Source organism: Felis catus, chromosome E1, assembly GCF_018350175.1.
Source record: "Felis catus isolate Fca126 chromosome E1, F.catus_Fca126_mat1.0, whole genome shotgun sequence".
NCBI classification, from domain to species: Eukaryota; Metazoa; Chordata; class Mammalia; order Carnivora; family Felidae; genus Felis; species Felis catus.
Window position 1 is genome coordinate 34811229 of NC_058381.1, and position 21841 is coordinate 34833069.

At 43.3% G+C, this 21841-nt stretch overlaps 1 protein-coding gene and 1 long non-coding RNA gene across 4 annotated transcripts; one reads left to right on the plus strand and one right to left on the minus strand.

The window, feature by feature from the left end:
* The first annotated feature begins 13054 nt into the window (after window positions 1-13054).
* On the plus strand, window positions 13055-18469 carry TOB1 (transducer of ERBB2, 1). Of its 2 annotated transcripts, none has more exons than XM_011289196.4 (2): window positions 13055-13166; window positions 16523-18469. In XM_011289196.4, exon 2 carries the CDS (start codon window positions 16670-16672, stop codon window positions 17705-17707), a length of 1038 nt encoding a protein of 345 aa, XP_011287498.1. In that variant the 5' UTR covers window positions 13055-13166; window positions 16523-16669; the 3' UTR covers window positions 17708-18469. The 2 variants fall into 2 exon arrangements, with proteins under 2 accessions (XP_011287498.1, XP_023099493.1); XM_023243725.2 differs by lacking the exon at window positions 13055-13166 and adding an exon at window positions 14308-14597.
* Window positions 13341-14219, minus strand: LOC111557753. Of its 2 annotated transcripts, none has more exons than XR_006589493.1 (2): window positions 14026-14219; window positions 13341-13532 (listed from the first exon to the last, which is right to left on the minus strand). It is a non-coding gene; the product is annotated as an uncharacterized LOC111557753 (long non-coding RNA). The 2 variants fall into 2 exon arrangements; XR_002738021.2 differs by having other exon boundaries at window positions 14022-14219.
* Window positions 18470-21841: the final 3372 nt, after the last annotated feature.

The window sequence follows — 21841 nt, forward strand, 5'->3', positions numbered from 1 at the left end:
GAGAGGGTGAGAGGACACATGAGTGGGCAAAGTGCAGAGGGAGATGGAGAGAGAGAATTCCAAGCAGCCTCCATGCTGTCACAGAGCCTGATGCAGGGCTCAATCCCACAGACCATAAGATCATGACTTGAGCTGAAATCAAGAGACAGACACTCAATCGACTGAGCCACCCAGGTGCCCCAATAACCTGTTTTTATAATCACATTATTCTCTTGTTTCTAAAATCATCAGTTTGAGGGACACCTGGCTGGCTCAGGTGATAAAGCATGCAACTATTTTTTTTTTTTTTAACATTTATTTATTTTTGAGAGAGAGAGAGAGAGAGAGAGAGCGCGCGCGCGCGCGCGCATGAGCGGGGGATGGGCAGAGAGCGAAGAAAACACAGAATCTGAAACAGGCTCCAGGCTCCAGACTCTGAGAAAGCTGTCAGCACAGAGCCTGATGTGGGGCTCAAACCCACGAACCATGAGATCATGACCTGAGCTGAAGTTGGACACTCAACCAATTGAGCCACCCATGCAACTCTTGATCTCAGGGTTGTGAGTTCAAACACCATGTTGGGTGAGGAGCCTATTTTTAAAAAATAAATAGTTAATTTTTAAAAATAAATAAAATCATCAGTTGGAGTCCTTTTCCCTTAATCAGACTTGTAAAAATTTTATCTATTTTATCAATCAGCAGCTTTTGATTTTAGATACTTGATGTTTATTATTTTATCAATTTTATCTTTGTTCATTTTTACTTTCTACTTGATTTAGGTCTATTTTTGCTTCTCTTTTTCTTTCTTTCTTTCTTTTTTTTTTTTAAGTTTATTTATTTATTTTGAAGGAAAGAGAGAGAGAGTGCAAGTGAGTGAGAGGCAGAGAGAGAAGGAGAGAGAGAATCTCAAGGAGGCTTTGTGCTGACAGTATAGAGTTTGACTCGGCGGTTTGATCATGACCTGAACCAAAATCAAGAGTCGGATGCTTAACTGGCTGAGCCACCCAGGCACCCTGCTTCTTTTTCCTAGCGTCCTGAACTGCATGCTTAAACTAAAACTTAGTTTTAGATTTTCTCATTTTCTAATAAGTGTGCTTAAGGTATTAAATTTCCCTCTGATTATCACTGGGTCTGTATCATATAGAACTTGGTAGGTAGTATCTGTATTGTCATTAGTCTAAAGTGATCCGCGTTTCAGCTTTGATTTCCTATTCAGCTACAAATTTCAGAAATTTCAGTTCTGATTTCCTCTTTAATGCCAAGAGCTATTGCAAAAAGTGCTTTAAAGTTGCAAGCAAATAGATTTTTTTTTTTTTTTTTTTGCTATGTTGATTGTTAATTTCTAGTGTTAAGGTTCCGTAGACTGTTGGGTCAGAAGGTTTCCACTTGGGAATACGGAAATTTTCTTCATGATGTATTACGCAGGCAATTTTAAACTATTTCATGGATATCTGAAAAGAACCTCTGTCCTTGGAAAGTCCTACAAGGACACAGGTATCTACTGAATCAAGATTACTATTCAAATCTTTACTTTTTATCTCATTAATATATCCGTTTCTGCCCATGATTTCATTATTCTGTTCTGGTACTTTTCCCTGGTCTTCACTTCCAGAATTCCTATATTGGTCAGTATCAAAGCTCTTAGAGTTACTCTACCTGTCGCTTAATATTTGTTCTTATTAACCATAGTGAGAATAGAAGAACAGTGATTTAACTTTAGAATCCAAATGCTGCTGGACACATGAGATCCTGGGGTGATTCACTGTGTAAGGACTGCCCAAACGACAACTTTTAACAGGTTAAAACAACAGCATATATTGGGAAAAGCACATTGGGGTGCGAGAGGTCCAATAGCAGAACGCTGAATTTTAGGAAACTGAAAGAGTCAGTTCAGCCAAATACTCGGTAAGCATTCTGCGAATGGCACAGGCACAGGGCAGTAGAAGCTATGCCCCGCCCTTGCGGCCATGCAGATCTCTTGGAGAGATGGGACATGCACCAAAACAGTGCAGTTAAGTACCACAAAAACAGCACACACTTTCACGTCAAGTGGATGGCCCAGGCAGAGAGCGTTAACAGCAGCCTAGGGAGTGGGGAGATGGGAGTTGTAAACACAAGATTGCTTATGCAGAAACCTAACCCAGCTGGCTTTAGCCAAAAAGGAACTTATTATCAACTCAGGAGTATCAGGTGCCTCTTAGGCACCACTTAGGTTCTCTCGGCCTCACCTTCTCTCCTTCCAGAGGCTGCGACCAGATCCGCACAAGCTCTAACTTCACAAGGGGAACAATTTGATGGCTCCTCGGCTCATGCTGTGTCACTGGCCTCCTGCCTCAGGACTCCCCAGTTGACGTAGAGGTGCAGGACCTTGCTTGTCTTCCAATATCCCAAACCCAGAAATGTGGGAGCGTTAACGGCTCATGATACACACCCTTTGACCAGTGGAAAATGGGAACTAGTGAGTAAATTCTTGGCTGTTTCTTTTCTCAGATGGCTTGTCCTGGGATGCAGTTTATGCAGCTTCTTGGAGGACTGGTCTATGGGGGGCAAACAGTTGTACTCAACAGTGGCTGGCCCAATAATGCCAAGGAGGGTTGGTTCTCCCTCCTTTGCTGCTTTATTTCCTTTGTCCTTCACTCCTGCTCCCCGGTATTTCACGTCCTGTTAAAGGGGTAGCACAGAGCCCTTTGGTCAGGCTCTGCTCTTTGGGGAGACCCATGCTTAGACAGCCTGTAACTGAAAAGTCCAGGTAGAGGGGATGTAGGGGCTCAAAGTCTTTTTTGGGTACTTGGTTTTCCTTCATGTTTTGCCTGCGTTAGCTGAGTTCTCCAGTAGGCTCTCTTCTGATGGTACTAAGATGGCCGCAGCAGCCTCAGCAATGGATGCTTCCAGGCTCACATTTCATGGGAAAGAGTCCTTATCCCCAATACCTCAAACACAGTTGAGAGTTACTGATTCTGTTTGGCCTAACTAGGTCAGTGACCATCCCTGAACCCATCACAGTGGCCAGGACAATGCCATGTTCCAGTTGTCTTCAGCATAGATCTTAGGACCCAACAGAAGGAGATGGATGGAGAGTGGCAGAAGGGTAGATGTTCAAACAGAACCCAGGACTGTTGCTGGAGGAAACAGGAATGGATAGTGTCTAAAATACCCAGCACGGACAGAAAAAGTAGAGATAGAAGGAATTAATCTTCCTGGGGTCCCAGCAGAATTTTCCACAGAAAATTTTTAGGTTTTCCAGAAACCAAAAGCTTTGGGCTTATACCCTGCCAGAGAATTGTTCCCTTTTCTTTTGTACCAAGGTGGGTAGAAATACTGGTCTACAGAAAGGGTCTATTTCCTTGCTAAAAGACAAAGTATTTCGTCTTCAAAATAATAGAACAAGTGAAGACTACTCTATTGAATGATAAAAGCAATTAAACATAGACCGATAGGGCAATTCCTGTGTACCAAGCACTGTACTAGGCTCTGGGGTTCAGAGCTAAATAAAATATGCTCTAAACAGAATTCCAACAATGTCATTTCCCTACTGAAAAATCATTTGATGTCTTCTTGTCTGTTAAAGGCAAAACTCCCAATTTCCTAAGTCAAGGCCCTCAGTATCTGGCTTCTGCCTATCCAGCCTCTTCTCTAGAGTCTCAGTGCCTTTCCCCTTTCTCACATAGTCTGTGTCCTTTCATTGGATTAGGCAACTACAGAGCAAAGCCATCAGTCAGTCAATATTGATCGACTGCAGGGTCCTACAGAGTTCATGTGCAAAGACATAAAAAAGCTTGGAATCAATCCAACATAGGAGACAGGACATAAACACATGGAAAGCAAGATAACCTAAGAATTAAATAACAATCTAAAACACCAAAGCATAAGGTTCTGAGAGATGTTTTGAAGACGGAAATGACAGAGTTGGTGACACTGTATATGAGAGAAAAGAGTGTCACTAATACCTATTTATAGTTTACAAGCACTTTCACATTATTTCTTCCTTGAACTGAATCAAATTTCCATTGGACAAAAGAAGCAAAGGAGGGGGAAAAGGAGGAGATGAGGAGGGGGGAGGTCGGGAGGGGAGGGGGAACAGGATGAGGAGGAAGGGAGGGAGGAAGGAAGACAATGTTAATATCTACTTAGGGTTTTACAGTTCACCAAGCATTTTCTTCTTCTTTATTTTATTTTATATTTTATTTTATTTTGAGAGAGCGAGAGCATGTGAGCAGGGGGAGGGGCAGAGGGAGAAAGAGAGAGAATCCTAAGCAGGCTCCATGCCCAGCAAGGAACTCCCTTGAGTTGAGCTGAAACCAAGAATTGGATGCTTAACCAACTGAGACACCCAGGTGTCCCAGCTCACCAACCATTGTCCCAGGCATGATCTCATTAGATCTCACACAGCTCAGAGGGAGTTAGTGCTTCTATTCATTACAAGAAGGCTGAGACCCAGTGCAGCCCTACCCAGCTAACACCTGGCAGAGCAGGACTTAAACACAAATTCTCTCAAGTTCCTAATGTTTCTACTCTGCTCCACTATAGGTGAGATAGCGAAGAAGTGGGAGCTATGCTGGGTACATCCTATGCCAGAGCAAAAACATGCAAAGTCAAAAGGGAATGTTTCAAGTAGTTACCAGTAAACAGTGTGACATGTGGCAGAAGGATGGAGGAGAAATGAAATTGAGTAAACATCACTAGATTTGTTTGTTTTGCCTTTTTTATTTTTAATTGAATTTCATTTGAGGGGCAGGGGAAAGGGGAAGAGGGAGGGAGAGAGAGAGAGAGAGAGAGAGAGAGAGAGAGAGAGAGAGAGAGGATCTCAAGCATGCTCCATGCTCAGCACTGAGCCCATTGACGGGCTGGATCCCATGACCCTGGGATCATGACCTGAGCTGAAATCAAGAGTCCATCCCTCAACCAACTGCCCCACCCAGGTGCCTTTTTTTTTTTTTAATGTTTATTTGTTGTTTTTGAAATGGAGACAGAGGATAAGCAGGGGAGGGACAGAGAGAGAGAGGGAGACAGAGTTTGAAGCAGGCTCCAGGCTCTGAGCCATCAGCACGGAGCCTGATGTGGGGCTCCAACTCATGAACCACGGGATTATGACCTGAGCTGAAGTTGGATGCTTAACCAACTGAGCCACCCAGGTGCCCCTTGCCTTTTTTTTTTTTTTTTAATTTTTTTTTCAACGTTTATTTATTTTTGGGACAGAGAGAGACAGAGCATGAACGGGGGAGGGGCAGAGAGAGAGGGAGACACAGAATTGGAAACAGGCTCCAGGCTCTGAGCCATCAGCCCAGAGCCTGACGCGGGGCTCGAACTCACAGACCGCGAGATCGTGACCTGGCTGAAGTCGGACGCTTAACCGACTGTGCCACCCAGGCACCCCAACCTTTTTTTTTTTAAAGCATTAATAACCTTTCAATAAGGCCAAATGCTACAAAGTCTAAAATAGATAAGAAATCAAGGTTCTAGGGGTGCCTGGGTGACTCAGTCGGTTAAGCATCCGACTCTTGATTTCTGCTCAGGTCATGATATTGGGGTTCACAGGTTCAAGCCCCGCATCAGGCTCTACCCTGACAGTGTGGATCTTGCTTGGGATTCCCTCTTTCTCCCTCTCTGTCTGTCCCTCCCCCTCCTCTCTCTTAAAGAAATACACTTAAAAAAAAAAAAAGAAGGAAATCAAGGTTCTATAAAGAGGTAAAAGACCCATACTCTGAAAATTATAGAACACTGATGAAAAAAATTTAAGATGACCCAAAGAAATGGAAAGATATTCCATGCTCATGGATTGGTAGAACAAATATTGTTAACATGTCTATACTACCCAAAGCAATCTACACACTTAATGCAATCCCTATAAAAATACCTATAGTATTTTTCACAGAAGTAGAACAAACAATCCTAAAATTTGTGTGGAGCCACAAAAGACCCTGAATAGCCAAAGCAATCTTGAAAGAGAACAGCAAAGCTTGAGGCATCACAATTCTGGACTTCAAGTTATATTATAAAGCTGTAGTGATCAAAACAGTATGGTACTGGCACATAGATCAATGAAACAGAATAGAAAACCCAGAAATAAACCCACAACTATACAGTCAATTAATCTTCAACAAAGGAAGAAAAAATATCTCATAGGAAAAAGTCCCTTCAACAAATGGTGTTGGGAAAACTGGGCAGCAACATGCAAAAGAATGAAACTGGACCATTTTCATTCACTATATACAAAAATAAATTCAAAATGGATTAAAGTCCTAAGTGTGAGACCTGAAACCGTAAAAGAGAGCACAGGCAGTAATTTCTTTGACATTGGCTGTAGCAACTTTTTTCTAGATAGGTCCTCTGAGGCAAGGGGAACAGAAACAAAAATAGACTATTAGGACTATATCAAAATAAAAAGCTTTTGCACAACGAAGGAAACATTCAACAAAACTAAAAGTCAACCTAAGCAATGGGAGTAGACAGATGCAAATGATATATGTAATAAAGGGTTAGTATCCAAAATACCTAAAAGAACTTTTAAAACTCAACACCCAAAAAACAAATAAACCAATTAAAAAATGGGCAGAAAAGGGGCACCTGGATGGCTCAGTCAGCTAAGTCTCTGACTTAGTCAGCTAAGTCTCTGTTTCCCTCGCGCTCTGTTTCCCTCTGTTTCAAAAATAAATAAACATCAAAAAAAAATTTTTTTAAATGGGCAGAAGACATGAACAGACATTTCTCTGAAGAAGACATCCAGATGGCCAACAGACACATGAAAAGATGCTCAACATCACTCATCATCAGGGAAATGCAAATCAAAACTACAATGAGATATCACCTCATACCTGTCAGATCGCTAAAATCAGCAACACAAGGAACAACAGGTGTTGGTGAGGATGTGGAGAAAAAGGAACTTTCTTGCACTGTTGCTGGGAATCCAAACTGGTGCAGCCACTCTGGAGACACAGTATGGAGGTTCCTCAGAAAGCTAAAAATAGAACTACCCTATAATCCACTAACTGAACTCCTGGGTATTTACTCAAGGAATGCAAAAACACGAATTCAAAGGGATACACGCACCCTGATTTTTATATTAACATTATTTATAATAGCCAAGATATGGAAGCAGCCCAAGTATCCATTGACTGGTGAATGAATAAAGACGATGTGGTATATATTGACAATGGAATATTATTCAGGCATAAAAAAGAATGAAATCTTGCCATTTGCAATGACATGGATGGAGCTAGAGAGTGTAATGCTAAGGGAAATAAATCAATCAGAGAAAGACAAAGATGACATGATTTCACTCATATGTGGAATTTTTTTTTTAATTTTTTTTCAACGTTTATTTATTTTTGGGACAGAGAGAGACAGAGCATGAACGGGGGAGGGCCAGAGAGAGAGGGAGACACAGAATCGGAAACAGGCTCCAGGCTCTGAGCCATCAGCCCAGAGCCCGACGCGGGGCTCGAACTCACAGACCGCGAGATCGTGACCTGGCTGAAGTTGGACGCTTAACCGACTGCGCCACCCAGGCGCCCCCATATGTGGAATTTAAGAAAAAAATAAATGAGCAAAGGGAAAAAAAAGAGGAAGAGGCAAACCAAGAAATAGACTCTTAACTACACAGAACAAACTTAGGGTTACCATAGAGGAGCTGGGGTGGGTGGGGAATGACTGAAATAGGTGATGGGAATTAAGGAGTATACTCAGTGTCATGAGCACTGAGTGATTAAAATTAAAACTTAAAAAAATAAAAATAAAATGAGTAAAAACCATCTAGAACATTTGGGGAAGTTCTAAAATGAAATTTAAGATCAGAATCGTGTTCAGCAAACTATTTGGCACACAATATGCAAGGTGCTCACATGCATTAAAGAGGAAAAATTCAAAGACCTCTCATAGAAATGTGGAGAAAAAGCGTGGCTAGAAAATTCATTGAAAGCGTAGTGCAAAGAACTGATAAATATGTGAAAACATATTCATCTTACACATGATCAAAGAAGTGTGAATCAAAACAACAAAGAGATACCATTTTATTTATCAAATAGCCAAGAATAGAACAAATATCCTAGCGGTCAATGCTGGCTAGGATGTAGTGAGATAGACGTAATTATACACTGGGAGTGTAAAATAGTACAGTCTTTCTGGAAAATGGGTTGTCATTATGTATTAAGAGCCTTAAAAATATCCCTTCTGGGGTGCTCATTTGGTTAAGCGTCCGACTCTTGGTTTTGGCTCAGGTCATGATCTCACAGTCTTGAGACTGAGCCCCATGTCAGTCTCTGCACTGGGTATGGAGTCTGCTTAGGATGGTCTCTCCCTCTCCCTCTGCCCCTCTCCCTACTTACGCTCTCTCTCTCTCTCTCTCTCTCTCAAAAAAAAAAAAAAGTTTAAAAACTATCCCTTCTCTTTGATATCTGATAAATACACTTAGGGAACAATCCCAAAGAAATAATCAGAGATGTAGTTAAAGATTTATATGTAAAATGTGTGCATTGATAGATGAATGAAAAAGAAGATGTGGTATACACACACACACACACACACACACACACACAGGCACACACACAGAGAGAATATTACTCAGCCATAAAAATGACTGAAATCTTGCCATTTGTGACAACATGGATGGACCTAGAGGGTGTTATGCTAAGTGAAATAAGTCAGAGAAAGACACGTGCCATATGATTTCACGTATATATGGAATCTAAAAAACAAAACAAATGAATAAACAAACTAAGCAGACTCTTAAATGTAGAGACAGATGGTGACTACACTTATGATGAACACTGAGTAATGCATGTAACTGTCAAATCACTATGTTGTACACCTGAAACTAATCTAACATTGTAAGTCAACTATACTTCAGGAATAAATTACTGAATTACAAATTCATTGACATTCCTCCCTTTGGAGGTGGTGGGAGTGGCGGGGGGGGGGACCTCTGGGCTTTCCTCTTGAATCTAGACAGGCTTCCGATCACTTCGACCAATGGAGTATGGCAGAAGTGGGGCTTTGTGAATTCCAAGGCTGGGTCGTTAAAGGCCACGCGACTTCCATTTTGGGTCTCTTAGAATGTTCGCTCTTCAGAAACTCTCTCTTGAGGTGCTTCCTCTGAGAACCAGCTGCCATGCTGGGAGAAGCCCAAGCCACAGGGAAGGTTCAGAGGCCACGTGTAGACGCTGCAATACGGTGTCAACTGAGCCCAGCCTTTGGGTCGTCCCAGCCCAGGTACTAGACAGATAAGTGAAGAAGCCTCCAGACAGATTCATGCTGTTCTACTCAGGAGCCGCTGGCCACCTGTGCTAATTTAAAAGTACATTTAATTAAAACTAAATGAACGCTTTAGTTCCTCAGTCACTCTGGCCACATTTCAAGTGCTCAGTAGCCACAGCACAGAGATAGGCCGTTTCCATCATTGGAGAAAAGTTCTATTAGACACATCTGCTCCGGATGATTCTTGAATGTTCAGATCTTCCAAGCTGAAGTTCCAGATGTTGTGGAGCCTAGAAAGGCCATCTGGTCCCCTCTACCCTGTCTGAACGCCTGACCTACAGGATCCGAGAACATAGTGAAATGGGTGTTTTATGCTACTAAGTTCTGGATGGTTATGTAGCATTAGTAACTGGAATAAGTTCCTTTGATAAGAAGAGCAAAGCTTTCTCAGAAACCCTCCCCACTGACTTCTGTTTACACTGTTTTGTCAGAACAGTGTCACAATGCTAATTCCACTGCAAAGAAGCCTGGGAAAACATGTAGTTAGCTCTTACAGCTTTGTGTGTGTGTGTGTGTGTGTGTGTGTGTGTGTGTGTGTGTGTGTGTGTTCTCTCTCTCTCTCTCTCAAATACAATATATATTGTTGGACCATGTATATCTTTTCTAAACTAGAATTTTGTTATGTAATTCTGTTTGAGTAAGGAGAGCTGCGTAATAACGGATGCAATCTATGCTTGAAATTGACATATCATTTTAACAGAGCATTTTCCATTCTTCTTAGCAGACAGGCTACAACAGGTGAAGTCTAGAATTCATACGTTTAAAGTATTCTAACACTATTAGCTCACAGAGGCTTTGAATAAATGTTCTTTGCAGGTAGAATGTTATAAACACTGTATCATTCCCAGAATCTGCAAATGTAATTTGTGCCTGAGATCAAAATCCTCATCCTTGGCTAATGGAGAGAAATTCAAAGATTTGGTCTGGATTGTTGTTCACCAAGATAACAGGGAGTAAGCAGGTTATAAGGGCACCTTCTCCTGTTGGACCCAGTTGCTTCAGTGGGATTGCCTGTTCCAAAGATAAATGGGTTTGTTCAGTGTTATCTAGTTATCTTTCAATTACAATGTCCGTGTTCCCATCTCTTTTAGACAACGTATGGCCCTCCTCCACTAACCCATATGAGAAGCCACAGGAAACCACACTGAGGTTTCCTCAGTCGTAAGTGTGTGACTTCCTTTGAAAAGTGTTTAGGAAAGGGGCCCCTGGGTGGCTCATGCGGTCGGGCGTCAGACTCTTGGTTTCGGCTCGGGTCATGATCTCACAGTTCGTGAGTTTGAGCCCTGTGTCAGATTCTCTCTCTTTCCCCTGCTCTTGCTCTCTTTCTCTCTCAAAGTAAATAAGAAAAGGAAAGGAAAGAAAAATGTTTAGGAGAGAATTGGTTTACTTGGTTTTTAATAACTCAATGATTATTTAATAATTGCTCCTTCTCAATAATATTAAAGTGTGCATGACAGTCTGCAAGAAATGAATGACAATGATGAGAAAGATATCATGCCTGCATGCTAACTTTCAAATAAAGATAAAAGTTTGATTCTCTAGAAGTAAAATAAGCCTTGATAAGTACACATCAGGAGATGGTGACTCTCCTGTAATCCTCAGTTTGCAAAGAAACAGAATGAGAATTACAAGGTTTAGGACACATCTGTCAGAAATCAAGGTGGGAGTGTGTGTGTGTTTGTGTGTGTGAAGATAATAATTCAGCGCACTTTCAAGAACTGTATTTCGCAATGGTATTGGAACATACTCGTTTACCTTCAGTGTAAGGCACTGCTCTAGGAATCTTGTGGAATGCAAGGTGGGGAAAGGCAAAGACTGTGATTTTCAGTGACTATTACTCGCCCAGAGAGAGGAATACCTATTGTTGCAATATCACCTGAAGCCTCCTATCGAACGCTTATTTTTTTTCCCTCCGTTAATCAAAATAGTCATTTAGCAGTCCACTCCCCTGAACAATTCCAAAGTAAATGTTAAATAGTAATAAGCCATATGAGGGGGGTCCTTTAAAGTGTAAACTTGCGTAAGGGGAATTTTATACCTCGTGACTTGGAGGAGTATGAATCTGGTTTCCCTGTATTTGTGATCTATATTTTTAAAATAACTATGTTATTTACTTTAAAGGCATTGAGTTTTAAATGTGGAATATTTTAATTGAAAGAGATGTTAGAGATTATGTCATCCAACACTTTTTATAGATGAGTGATATGAAGGTTGATAGAAATGGGTAAAATTCAGATACCTGCCCTTCAGGACTTTGCCCAGCATATCATGGGGCCTCCACATGTGTGTGTGTGTTTATACCTGCTCTGAAAAGTCCTCATACCCTTGGGCTGAGCTGCAATAACTCATACAGTTTTGGCATTTAAATTTTTTATTTAAAAACTCTATTTACCGCTATTGATAATTAATCAGAACCTATCAGACGAGTGCTCTAGAGTTTTAAGCCTGGGATTATAGATTGGGGACATTCAGAAAAGAGAATTTGTACTTTCCTTTTGCGAATTCTTGAAAAGTATAGATAAGGTAGACAAAATTACAATTCATCTATCTTTGGTTAGACATTTTAATCTCAGCCAAGCCTAATATGCTCCTCTAATTATAGTGATATATTTTCCAAATTACAAATCAGGACACATGACCTCACACATGGTCCTGCAATTCTGGATGTTTGGTACAGTAATATCATTTGCCTAATGGTAAGAGAAATTATGCTCTGGAGCACATGAAAAATGAAGTGCTTCACTTGATAAACCATTCCCCAAATTTCCCATCTTGTTACCTGTAATTTCTGTGCTCAGCTAATCATAAAATTAAAAATAACTCATTTTTTATAACAAATGGAGGGAATGCTCATTATAGAAAACAAAAAGTTACAACTGAGCAAAAAGTAGAAAACAATGAAAGAATATCTTGATGCAGAGAAAGGGGAGTTTTAATTTAAAATGCTTCCGGGGTGCCGGGGTGGCTCAGTAGGTTGGGCGGCTGAGTTCGACTCAGGTCATGATCTCACACTCCGTGAGTTCAAGCCCCGTGTCGGGCTTTGTGCTGACAGCTCAGAACCTAGAGCCTGGTTGGAGTTCTGTGTCTCCCTCTCTCTCTCTCTCTCTCTCTGCACCTCCTCCACTCGCACTCTGTCTGTCTCTCTCTCTCAAAAATAAACATTAAAAAAATTTTTAATGCTTCCAAGAAATAAAATAAAATAAAATGCTTCCATACTTTCACAATCAAATCCCACTTTTCCTTGTTACAAAAAATCCAAAGACTGAAAAATCAGTCATTGAGTAAAATTTCTATGTTCTTAAAACAGACTGCAGGAGTTTTAGGAATCTGTACAATAAACATTAAATCGGCCACTGACCACTCCCACCCTCAAACCATTCTACAAACCAATCTTCCTCCCACTCCCAGTCCGCACAATGGCGACTTTAGAAATTTCCGAAATATCCTCTACCAGTTCGGTTCCTTCTAAAGGGGACCAGGGATGGAGGCACGAGGGCACGGGAGTCATAGTGGAGAAAAAGGGTACATGCCTAAAGCGTAAAGTCTCTAGGCCTAACACCTAGAGCGGATGTGTGCGGGCACAGCACAACCGATCTACACAGCCGGCTCCGCGGACACCCCACTCCTCGGGGAGTTGCGCTTTAACTTCCTTATAGCAGGTTGAGAGTTCAGGCCCCACAGTTTTAAGAGGAAGGCGGAGCCCCAGCTGGTGTTTTTCCAGGAAGCACTTCTTGAGCTCAGAGGAAAGCGGGGAGAGAAGGCCAAGCGCCGGGCGTTTCATTCATTGCTCCTCTTTCTCCCCCTCCCTACCATCCCTCCGCCTAGACTTTCTCTCCCTTTTTCCCAGTGCGAGCTTGACGTCTGTCTCCTGGATACCAGACAGCCAATCGCCTAGTTGCTAAGGGAGAAGTGCGGCCAATCAGGCGTCGTTGCTACCTGTGAGTAATATTTTTAGCCGAGAGGGACGCTCGGTTCCACTCCCACTGTAACTTCGTGTATTTCTCTGCTGCAGGTTGTGAAAAGGGCGCTTACCCGCCTCCCTGGAGTCCCTCTCTTTCCCCGCTCCCTGTTTACCCGCTCACATTTCAACCGAAGATTATTTTAAACGTGCATTACAGGAAGGCACCGTGTTTATTGTGTGTTTATGTTAAAATACATTTGAATACACGCATGCATATATATACTTGGATACGTACGCAGTTTGGCACGGAGGCCTGGGTTGGGACCTTTGGAATAAAATGTGATTCTTCTTACATTCTCAAGCCACCCCACGTCCGAGTTGCTGCCAGATCGCATGGGGAGGTCTGAAGTGGGATGCAGAGGCAGTTAAACTGTCACCTGGGCGGGAGGTGTGGCCAGGTGGTCTCTCTTCCCCACCCCCAGCCTGGCACGGCAACTTTGGGTTCTGCTGTTGCCACTCTCTGGGTGGCAGTTGGCCTAGGCCCCTGAGGTGATTAATATTCAATTAATCGGGTGCACGAGTCCCTGTCACAGTTCGCCCTTTCTCTAGGCTCTCCTGGGTGCACTGGAGGCCGATTTGGTAGCTCGTTCACGAGTGGGATTTTCCTGGGCCACAGTCCCACTCGGGTAGTGCATTTTTGTAAACTGTCCCCTCCTTCTCGAGGCTCTCCTCCCGTTCTTCCCCGCCGCCCCGCCACCTGCCTCGCTCCCCTCCCCCCTCTTCTCTCCGGTGCTCTCCGCCCAGATTTAGCGTCAGCCGCCCCACCCACTACCGTCGCCCTCACTGGCACGTCTGCCCCCCAATCCCGTTCCCAGCTTTCTCTTAATCCCACCTACAGTGGCTCCAGAGCGTCGGTTCATTGGCCATCGTGGAGCCCGAGGGGTGTGGCCTTGTCCACTCGGCCCTCCGCCGCCCGTCAGGACATGGGCAGGCGAGACTTGACCAATGGCATCGGGGGGCAGGGCAGGGGCGGAGCCGCTGCTGAGGGTCTGGGGTGCGGGGCCGCAGGGCGGGGAATGGTTACGCGGCCCGGAGCTGTGTGACGCGAGGCGGGCGCGCGCGCACCCCTACGGGAGGGGATGGGGGCAGGGAGGAGACTATAAAACGAGAGGCGGGGCGCGCGCCGCGGCAGAAGGAGCGAAGCTCTGGCCCGGCGCGGAGTGGGCGCACTACGGGGACGCTGGGCCGGGCACCGGGCTGTGTGGAAAAGCGAGCGCGCTCGCCTGACCCGTCCCCGCCACCCCGAGCCACAAGGGTCGAGTTCCTGAGACCCGCGCCGAGGCCCCCGTCCTCCGCCCGGCGGCGCCGTCTTGCATTCAGCCAGCTGGCCGCTGCCGACCCTCCCGAGCCCCCGCCCTGCCGCCCCTTCTCCCCCGCCCAGCGGCCGGGTCTGTGGTGGAAGCAGCCAGTAAGTATCGAAGGGCGGCGGGCGGGGTCCGGAGGCGGAGGGGCTGCAGCGGCGTCGAGCCCCGGGCCCTCGGGGACGGCGGCGTCGCGGCCCGGGCGCGGAGGGGAGCGGCTCCGAGGGGCCCCAGCGCGCCCGGGGCCCGGAGGCGGGGCCGGCCGGCGCGTCGGTCTCGGCTCGGGCCGGGAGGGTGAGCAGGGAAGGGCTGCCCGGGCCGAGCTGACGGGAATCGGGGGTTGGGGCGCCCGGAGGAGCGGCGAGCTCGAGGGGGACGCTGGGGTCCGCGGGGCCGGTGGCCGCCGGGACTGAAAATGGTGCGGGGGAGCCGGTGCTCCCGGGCTCTGGCCGCGTCCCAGGAGCCTCGGGCGGGGGGCGGGGGGCGGGAGCGGCGGGTCAGGTTACGGCGGGGGGAGGGGAGCGGCTGACCCGGAGCGGCCGTCGCCCCGACCTGCCGGGTGCCCGGCCCCGAGTGGTTGCTTTGCCATTTCTCGTGGCCTTCCTCCTCCTCCTTTTCGGAGGAGACTTGTACTCTCCTCCTCCTCCTCCCTTCCTCCTCCTCCTCCTCCTCTCTTCTTCCTCCTCCTCCTCCTCCTACTCCTCCACCTCCTCCTCCTCCTCCTCTTGCTGCTGCTGCTGCTTGCTGCTGCTCCAGCGCTTGGGCTCCGAGGGCTGTGAGCTGAAATCTAATGAGACCCAACTGGCTGTTTATGTAATTCTTCACACTCCTGTCTTAAGGCGTTGCTTTAAAACTACCTTCCGCGGAGCCTGAATTTCGCTCGGCTGCACCTTCAAGCAATTTGGCTTAATCAGCTGCCTTCGCCGGCACTCCGGCTTTGGGCTTGCAGAGTGTAGTTTGTGGGCCGCCGGGGATCCTTTCCCTTTGTCATCACGAATATGGAACATGGAACAGATGGATTAATACCAACTTGAGTTTTAAATGCCCTTTTAAATCAGCCTCAGTGTACGAATAGATTCCTTTTGCAAATATCTTCTGTTTGCCCTTGATCTTTTCTTCTCCCCACCCAGTGCTGATCCAGCAAACGTTTAAAGGTCGACCTTATCGTACCAGCCTCCCCGGCTGTTCTCTTATCGTGAAGGAGGGAGGTGGTTTTGAAAATCAGAATAAAACTCAGAAGCCCTCCCCTTTAAAGAGAATAATCAATAGAGTGTTGAAATTAGTTATTGCTTTTGTTGCACTTGCTGCTAAAGAGAAATTTTCAGACTTAGAAAAATATACATTGAAAAGAAAAGGCACAGAGAACCTCGATGATTACAGTGTATGCCCTTAGTATTCAAGAGGGCAGCTATATGGGATAATGTGTTTCATAATTACCGTTCACAAGGTTGGCAATTCATTTAGTATTTAGTATTTTTAATTTTAGCATCATGTACTTTGGAAATCAAAATAATTTCCCTAACTCCTCAAATGTCTAAATGTTTAACGATACAGCAGATTGAAGCAGCATAAATCCAGAATGAATTGAAATATAAAATTCACTTCTAAATTGGTGAATAGGAATATGATCACTTTCTAAAACTGGTATATATGTGTGTGGAGGTGGGTGGACGGGTGTCTGGAGTAGAGTTTCCAATAAATAATCTTGTGAGACTTGAGGGAAGAAATACGCTACATGCGCTAGAGAGATACTGTTTTTTTTAGAACTGTATTCAGGAAAAGAAAAAAAAAGTAATAGGGTTGAAAATTTTGTCTTAAGTGTAAATCCTAAGTTTTCCCATGAGATTTTGAACTTCAATAAACAATTTTCTATTGTACGTTCCTTTATTTTGTGCTATTTATATTTTTCTGACTTGCTAGCCTATTAAACTTTTTCTAAAGTAACGTTACTCTGGGGGTAGAAGAGGTTGTGGGACTGAGATTTATCTTATTTGGACATGTTTGTTTTTGTTTTGTTTTGTTTTTCTTTAAGGAGCAAGACCACTCAAGGTGAAGGATAACCTACAGAATACCAGCACTCTGAATGAGAATTTGTTTCTCTGCCACAAACTGAACACTTGTGTGTGTGTGTGTGTAGGGGGGAGTTGAAACACAGAGCTCACTTTGTGGCATAGCAGCTATGCAGCTTGAAATCCAAGTAGCACTAAATTTTATTATCTCATATTTGTACAATAAGCTTCCCAGGAGACGTGTCAACATTTTTGGCGAAGAGCTTGAAAGACTTCTTAAGAAGAAATACGAAGGGCACTGGTATCCTGAAAAGCCATACAAAGGATCAGGGTTTAGATGTATACACATAGGGGAGAAAGTGGACCCAGTGATTGAACAAGCATCCAAAGAGAGTGGCTTGGACATTGATGACGTTCGTGGCAATCTGCCACAGGATCTTAGTGTTTGGATCGACCCGTTTGAGGTTTCCTACCAAATTGGTGAAAAGGGACCAGTGAAGGTGCTTTATGTGGATGATAATAATGAAAATGGATGTGAGTTGGATAAGGAGATCAAAAACAGCTTTAACCCAGAGGCCCAGGTTTTTATGCCCATCAGTGACCCAGCCTCATCAGTGTCCAGCTCTCCGTCGCCTCCCTTTGGTCACTCTGCTGCTGTAAGCCCTACCTTCATGCCCCGGTCCACTCAGCCTTTAACCTTCACCACTGCCACTTTTGCTGCCACCAAGTTCGGCTCTACCAAAATGAAGAATAGCGGCCGCAGCAACAAGGTTGCACGTACTTCTCCTATCAACCTCGGCTTGAATGTGAACGACCTCTTGAAGCAGAAAGCCGTCTCTTCCTCAATGCACTCTCTGTACGGGCTTGGCCTGGGTAGCCAACAGCAGCCGCAGCAACAACAGCAGCCATCCCAGCCACCGCCGCCCCCGCCGCCGCCGCAGCAGCAGCAACAGCAGAAAGCCTCTGCTCTCTCTCCTAATGCCAAGGAATTTATTTTTCCTAACATGCAGGGTCAAGGTAGTAGTACCAATGGAATGTTCCCAGGTGACAGCCCCCTTAACCTCAGTCCTCTCCAGTACAGTAATGCCTTTGATGTGTTTGCGGCCTATGGAGGCCTCAACGAGAAGTCTTTTGTCGACGGCTTGAATTTTAGCCTAAATAACATGCAGTATTCTAACCAGCAATTCCAGCCTGTCATGGCTAACTAGAAAAAGAAAAAATGTATCTTACGAGTTGAAATGCACGGGCCCAAGGGGGATTTTTTTTTTTCACCTCCTTGAGATTTTTTTTTTTTTTTTTTAAAGCTTATAGTAAGGATACATTCAGGCTTGGTTACAAAAATAAAACATGCATCATTTTTCATTTGCCAACCAAGCACAAAGTTATTTTATACTGACTGTATATTTTAAAGTATACTCTCAGATATGGCCTCTTACAGTATTTAAGATATAGCAAGGACATGGCTGATTTTTTTTTTATAAAAAATTGGCACTAATAAGTGGGTTTATTGGTCTTTTCTAATTGTATAATTTAATTTAGTACAAAGTTTGTAAAATATCAGAGGATATATATATTGTTTCTACGACATGGTATTGCATTTATATCTTTTTACTACAGTGATCTGTGACAGCAGCAGCTTCATGTTGTATTTTTTTTACTGAAATTGTAAAATATCCATCTTAAAGACATCAACTATTCTAAAAATTGTGTACAGGATATTCCTTTAGTGGTGGAATTAAAATGTACGAATATTTGCTTTTTCAAAAAAAATGTATTTTCTGTTAAAGGTTTAAAGATTTTTGCTATATATTATGGAAGAAATGTAATCGTAAATATTAATTTTGTACCTATATTGTGCAATACTTGAAAAAAACGGTATAAAAGTATTTTGAGTCAGTGTCTTACATGTTAAGAGGGACTGAAATAGTTTATATTAAGTTTGTATTAAAATTCTTTAAAATTAAAAAGCACTTCTTGTGGTCTTTATTTTGAAGCTGTTGCCTGGCCAGTGCTTGGGATGATTTCATTCATTCATTCATTCATTCATTCATTTGCAGCTTTCTTCAGCCCACACCTGTCTCCCTGTGATAGGGATGGTTACGCTACGGCTAGCCAACCCTATTTTACAGCAAGTTTTAAAGTGTGTCTGCTGACATGTAAGAGAGTCACATGATAAAATGAAATTCACTGGTAACCTGAGAGGATTTATTTGAAATGTATAGGGGGAGGCCATTGGATCGGTTTTCTGTTTCTGCATGGGAGATGAATAACTCAGAAACCTTGCTTGGACAAAACAGCTGACCTAACTAAGAAGATTAGGTGTGTTTACTAATTCTCACACTTAAAGTTCAGTCATATTTAGCTGGAGAATATAGGATCAAAATCTGAAGATTGGACAGGTTGCTCAATGTTAGTATTCCGTGTGCATTTTCCCAGAAAGTTTACCTTTTTTTTTTTTTTTTTCAATACACTTGGATAGCCAATCTGCTGCTTTGGAAGTAGAGGGGAGGTTCAAAGATTACTCACCTATAATACATCAAATTGTAGTGGCTTGGGAAGGGGGTTCTTAAAAAGTGAGGAGTCAGAAGAGAGAGACACTATTTTTGAAGTAAAGTAAGTCATTTCACTGTTTAAATGTCCATTGATAGTGTGTTGACATCGTATCGGTGAGAAATTTGCCTTGAATTGGAGGAAAACTTTGTACATATAGTAGGAACCAACACTGTCTGGGTTCCTGGTGAAATAAATTTGGTCTTAAAAGTTTTTCTGGACACCAATGTACAAAAAGCCTTTTGTCTGTTACCCATGCAGTTTAGAGCAATAAAAAGTTTTAAAAACACAAGCACTAGGCATAACCGAGCCGAGCTGTCTGCTCCATGGTGAGGCCTTTGTCCTTGAGTGGACAGAATGAGGCTATGAAGAGGTACTGGGATAGTGAGTGGAACCGGGAGATCCCGTCTGCCAGCACCATCAATTATGTGCTTTTGTGATTCCCAACTTTGAATAGCTATAAGAACACTCACTAATGGTTTTAAGTTCTAGTATCTGCTAGAGACTTTTGGGTGAGGTTCTAGGCTTACCAGAAAAAATGTTTTACAAATCTTTTTTTTTTTTTTTTTACATATAAAGACTCCAGTTTTAACATACTTCTTCTGACCATCAGAAGGCAGCGGGACAGTAGATATACATAGAATTTATAACAATCTGGGACACTAATACGTACAATCAGATTCTAAGTAATTGAGCTTAATGTAAATATGAATCCCACATCTTATGGATGTGTGTATTGCCAAAAGATCTAGAGGAATTTCATATTGGTCCATATGTCAGTCTTGATTGGCTTCAGAAAAATCAGTTCAATTTGAGCTTGGTGTTCTTGAAGCCTTTTTTTTTTTTTTTTTTTTAAAGAATGAACAGAGGCACTGTTTTCATGCCCTTTTTGCTCATTAGGAATGGAAGTATGTTTTAAATTTTTATTTTAATTCCAGTTAACATACAGTACAATACTACTTTCAGGTATACGATATGGTGATTCAACACTTCCATACATCACCTAGTGCTCATCACAACAAACGCACTCCTTAGTCCCCATCACCTGTTTCACCCATCCTCCCACCCACCTCCCCCCTGATAACCATCAGTTTGCTCTCTGTGGTTAAGACTCTGGTTCTTAGTTTGTCTCTTTTTTCCCCCTTATTTGTTTTGCTTATTAAATTCTACATACGAGTAGAATCTTTGTCTTTCTCTGACTTCTTTCCCCTAGCATTATACTCTCTGTCTCCATCCATGTCGTTGCAAGTGGCAAGGTTTCATTTTTACGGCTGAATAATATTTGTGTATATATATATATATGTAGACATATACCACATCTTTATCCATTTATCAACCAATGAACACTTGAGCTGTTTCCATAATTTGACTGTTATAAACATCAGGGTGCATGTATCTGTCCCTTTGACTTAGTATTTTTGTGTTCTTTGGATAAATACCTAGTAATGCAATTGCTGGGTCATAGGGTAGTTCTATTTTTAACTTTTTGAGGCACCTCCATACTGTTTTCCAGAGTGGCTGCACCAGTTTGCAGTCCCACGAAGAGTATGTGAAGGGTTCCTCTTTCTCCACATGCTTGCCAACACTTGTTTCTTGTGGTTTTGATTTTAGCCATGGAATGGAAATTTTTCTTTTTAAGATTTTATTGTTAAGTAATTTCTACACCCAACATGGGGCTCAAATTCAACCCCGAGATCAGGAGTCACGTGCTCCGCTAACTGAGCCAGACGGGCATCCTCAGGAATGGAAATTTTTCAAAAGGTACTTTTGTCAGGGGCACTGAGTGGCTCAATTGGTTGAGTGTCTGACTTTGGCTCAGGTCATGATCTCACAGTTGGTGAGTTTAAGCCCCACTCTCTGCTATCAGCATGGAGCCCACTTCGGATTCTCTGTCCACCTCTCTCTCTGCACATCCGCTGCTTGCGTTCTCTCTCTCTCTCAAAAGTAAATTTTTTTTTTTAAAGGTACTTTTGTCTAGCATACCTTATAAAGCCTTAGAAAAGCTTACTGAACATCTTGGTCCCAAATCTTTTTCTCCCCATTCTGCTGTCACACTCTTGACCCTTTGTGGGAAATGTTTTAGTTGACGATTTGATGAGTTAATTTTTTTTTTAAGATTTTATTTTTAGGGGCGCCTGGGTGGCTCAGTCGGCTGAGCGTCCGACTTCGGCTCAGGTCACGATCTCGCGGTCCGTGAGTTCGAGCCCCGCGTCGGGCTCTGGGCTGATGGCTCAGAGCCTGGAGCTTGCTTCCGATTCTGTGTCTCCCTCTCTCTCTGACCCTCCCCCGTTCATGCTCTCTCTCTGTCTCAAAAATAAATAAAACTTAAAAAAAAATTAAAAAAAAGATTTTATTTTTAATCTCTATACCCAGAGCGTGGGACTTGAACTTACAAACCCTGAGATCAAGAGTCTCAGAATCTACCACTAAGCCAGCCAGGCACTTCTGATGAGTTAATTATCTTAATAGGTCTTTCTCATTGTTTTTACTTCTATAACTATGGATACTGTCGGCATAGCAGCCTCTGAATGGCCCGTTCTTGGTGTCGAAAATACTGTCTTACAGATTGCGTAGCTCATTGATGATTGAATAAGATGATACCAAAAAGTAGCTCTTTGGGTTTAGAATATTCCTTACTGCCTGTCTTTTCTAAAATCAGGTGTATTGTTAAATCTCCTTTGAATAGCTTTAAGCCTGTGTTAGATGGCAAATGTAGACCTTCAGTCAAAATGCCTCCTTAAAAAAAACAAAACAACAACAAAAACGCCTCCTTAAAGATAATGACAATCTTT

What these genes read in the sequence shown, in the direction of transcription:
- TOB1 (XM_011289196.4), top strand. Translation starts at nt 16,670, where the DNA reads ATGCAGCTTGAAATCCAAGTAGCACTAAATTTTATTATCTCATATTTG.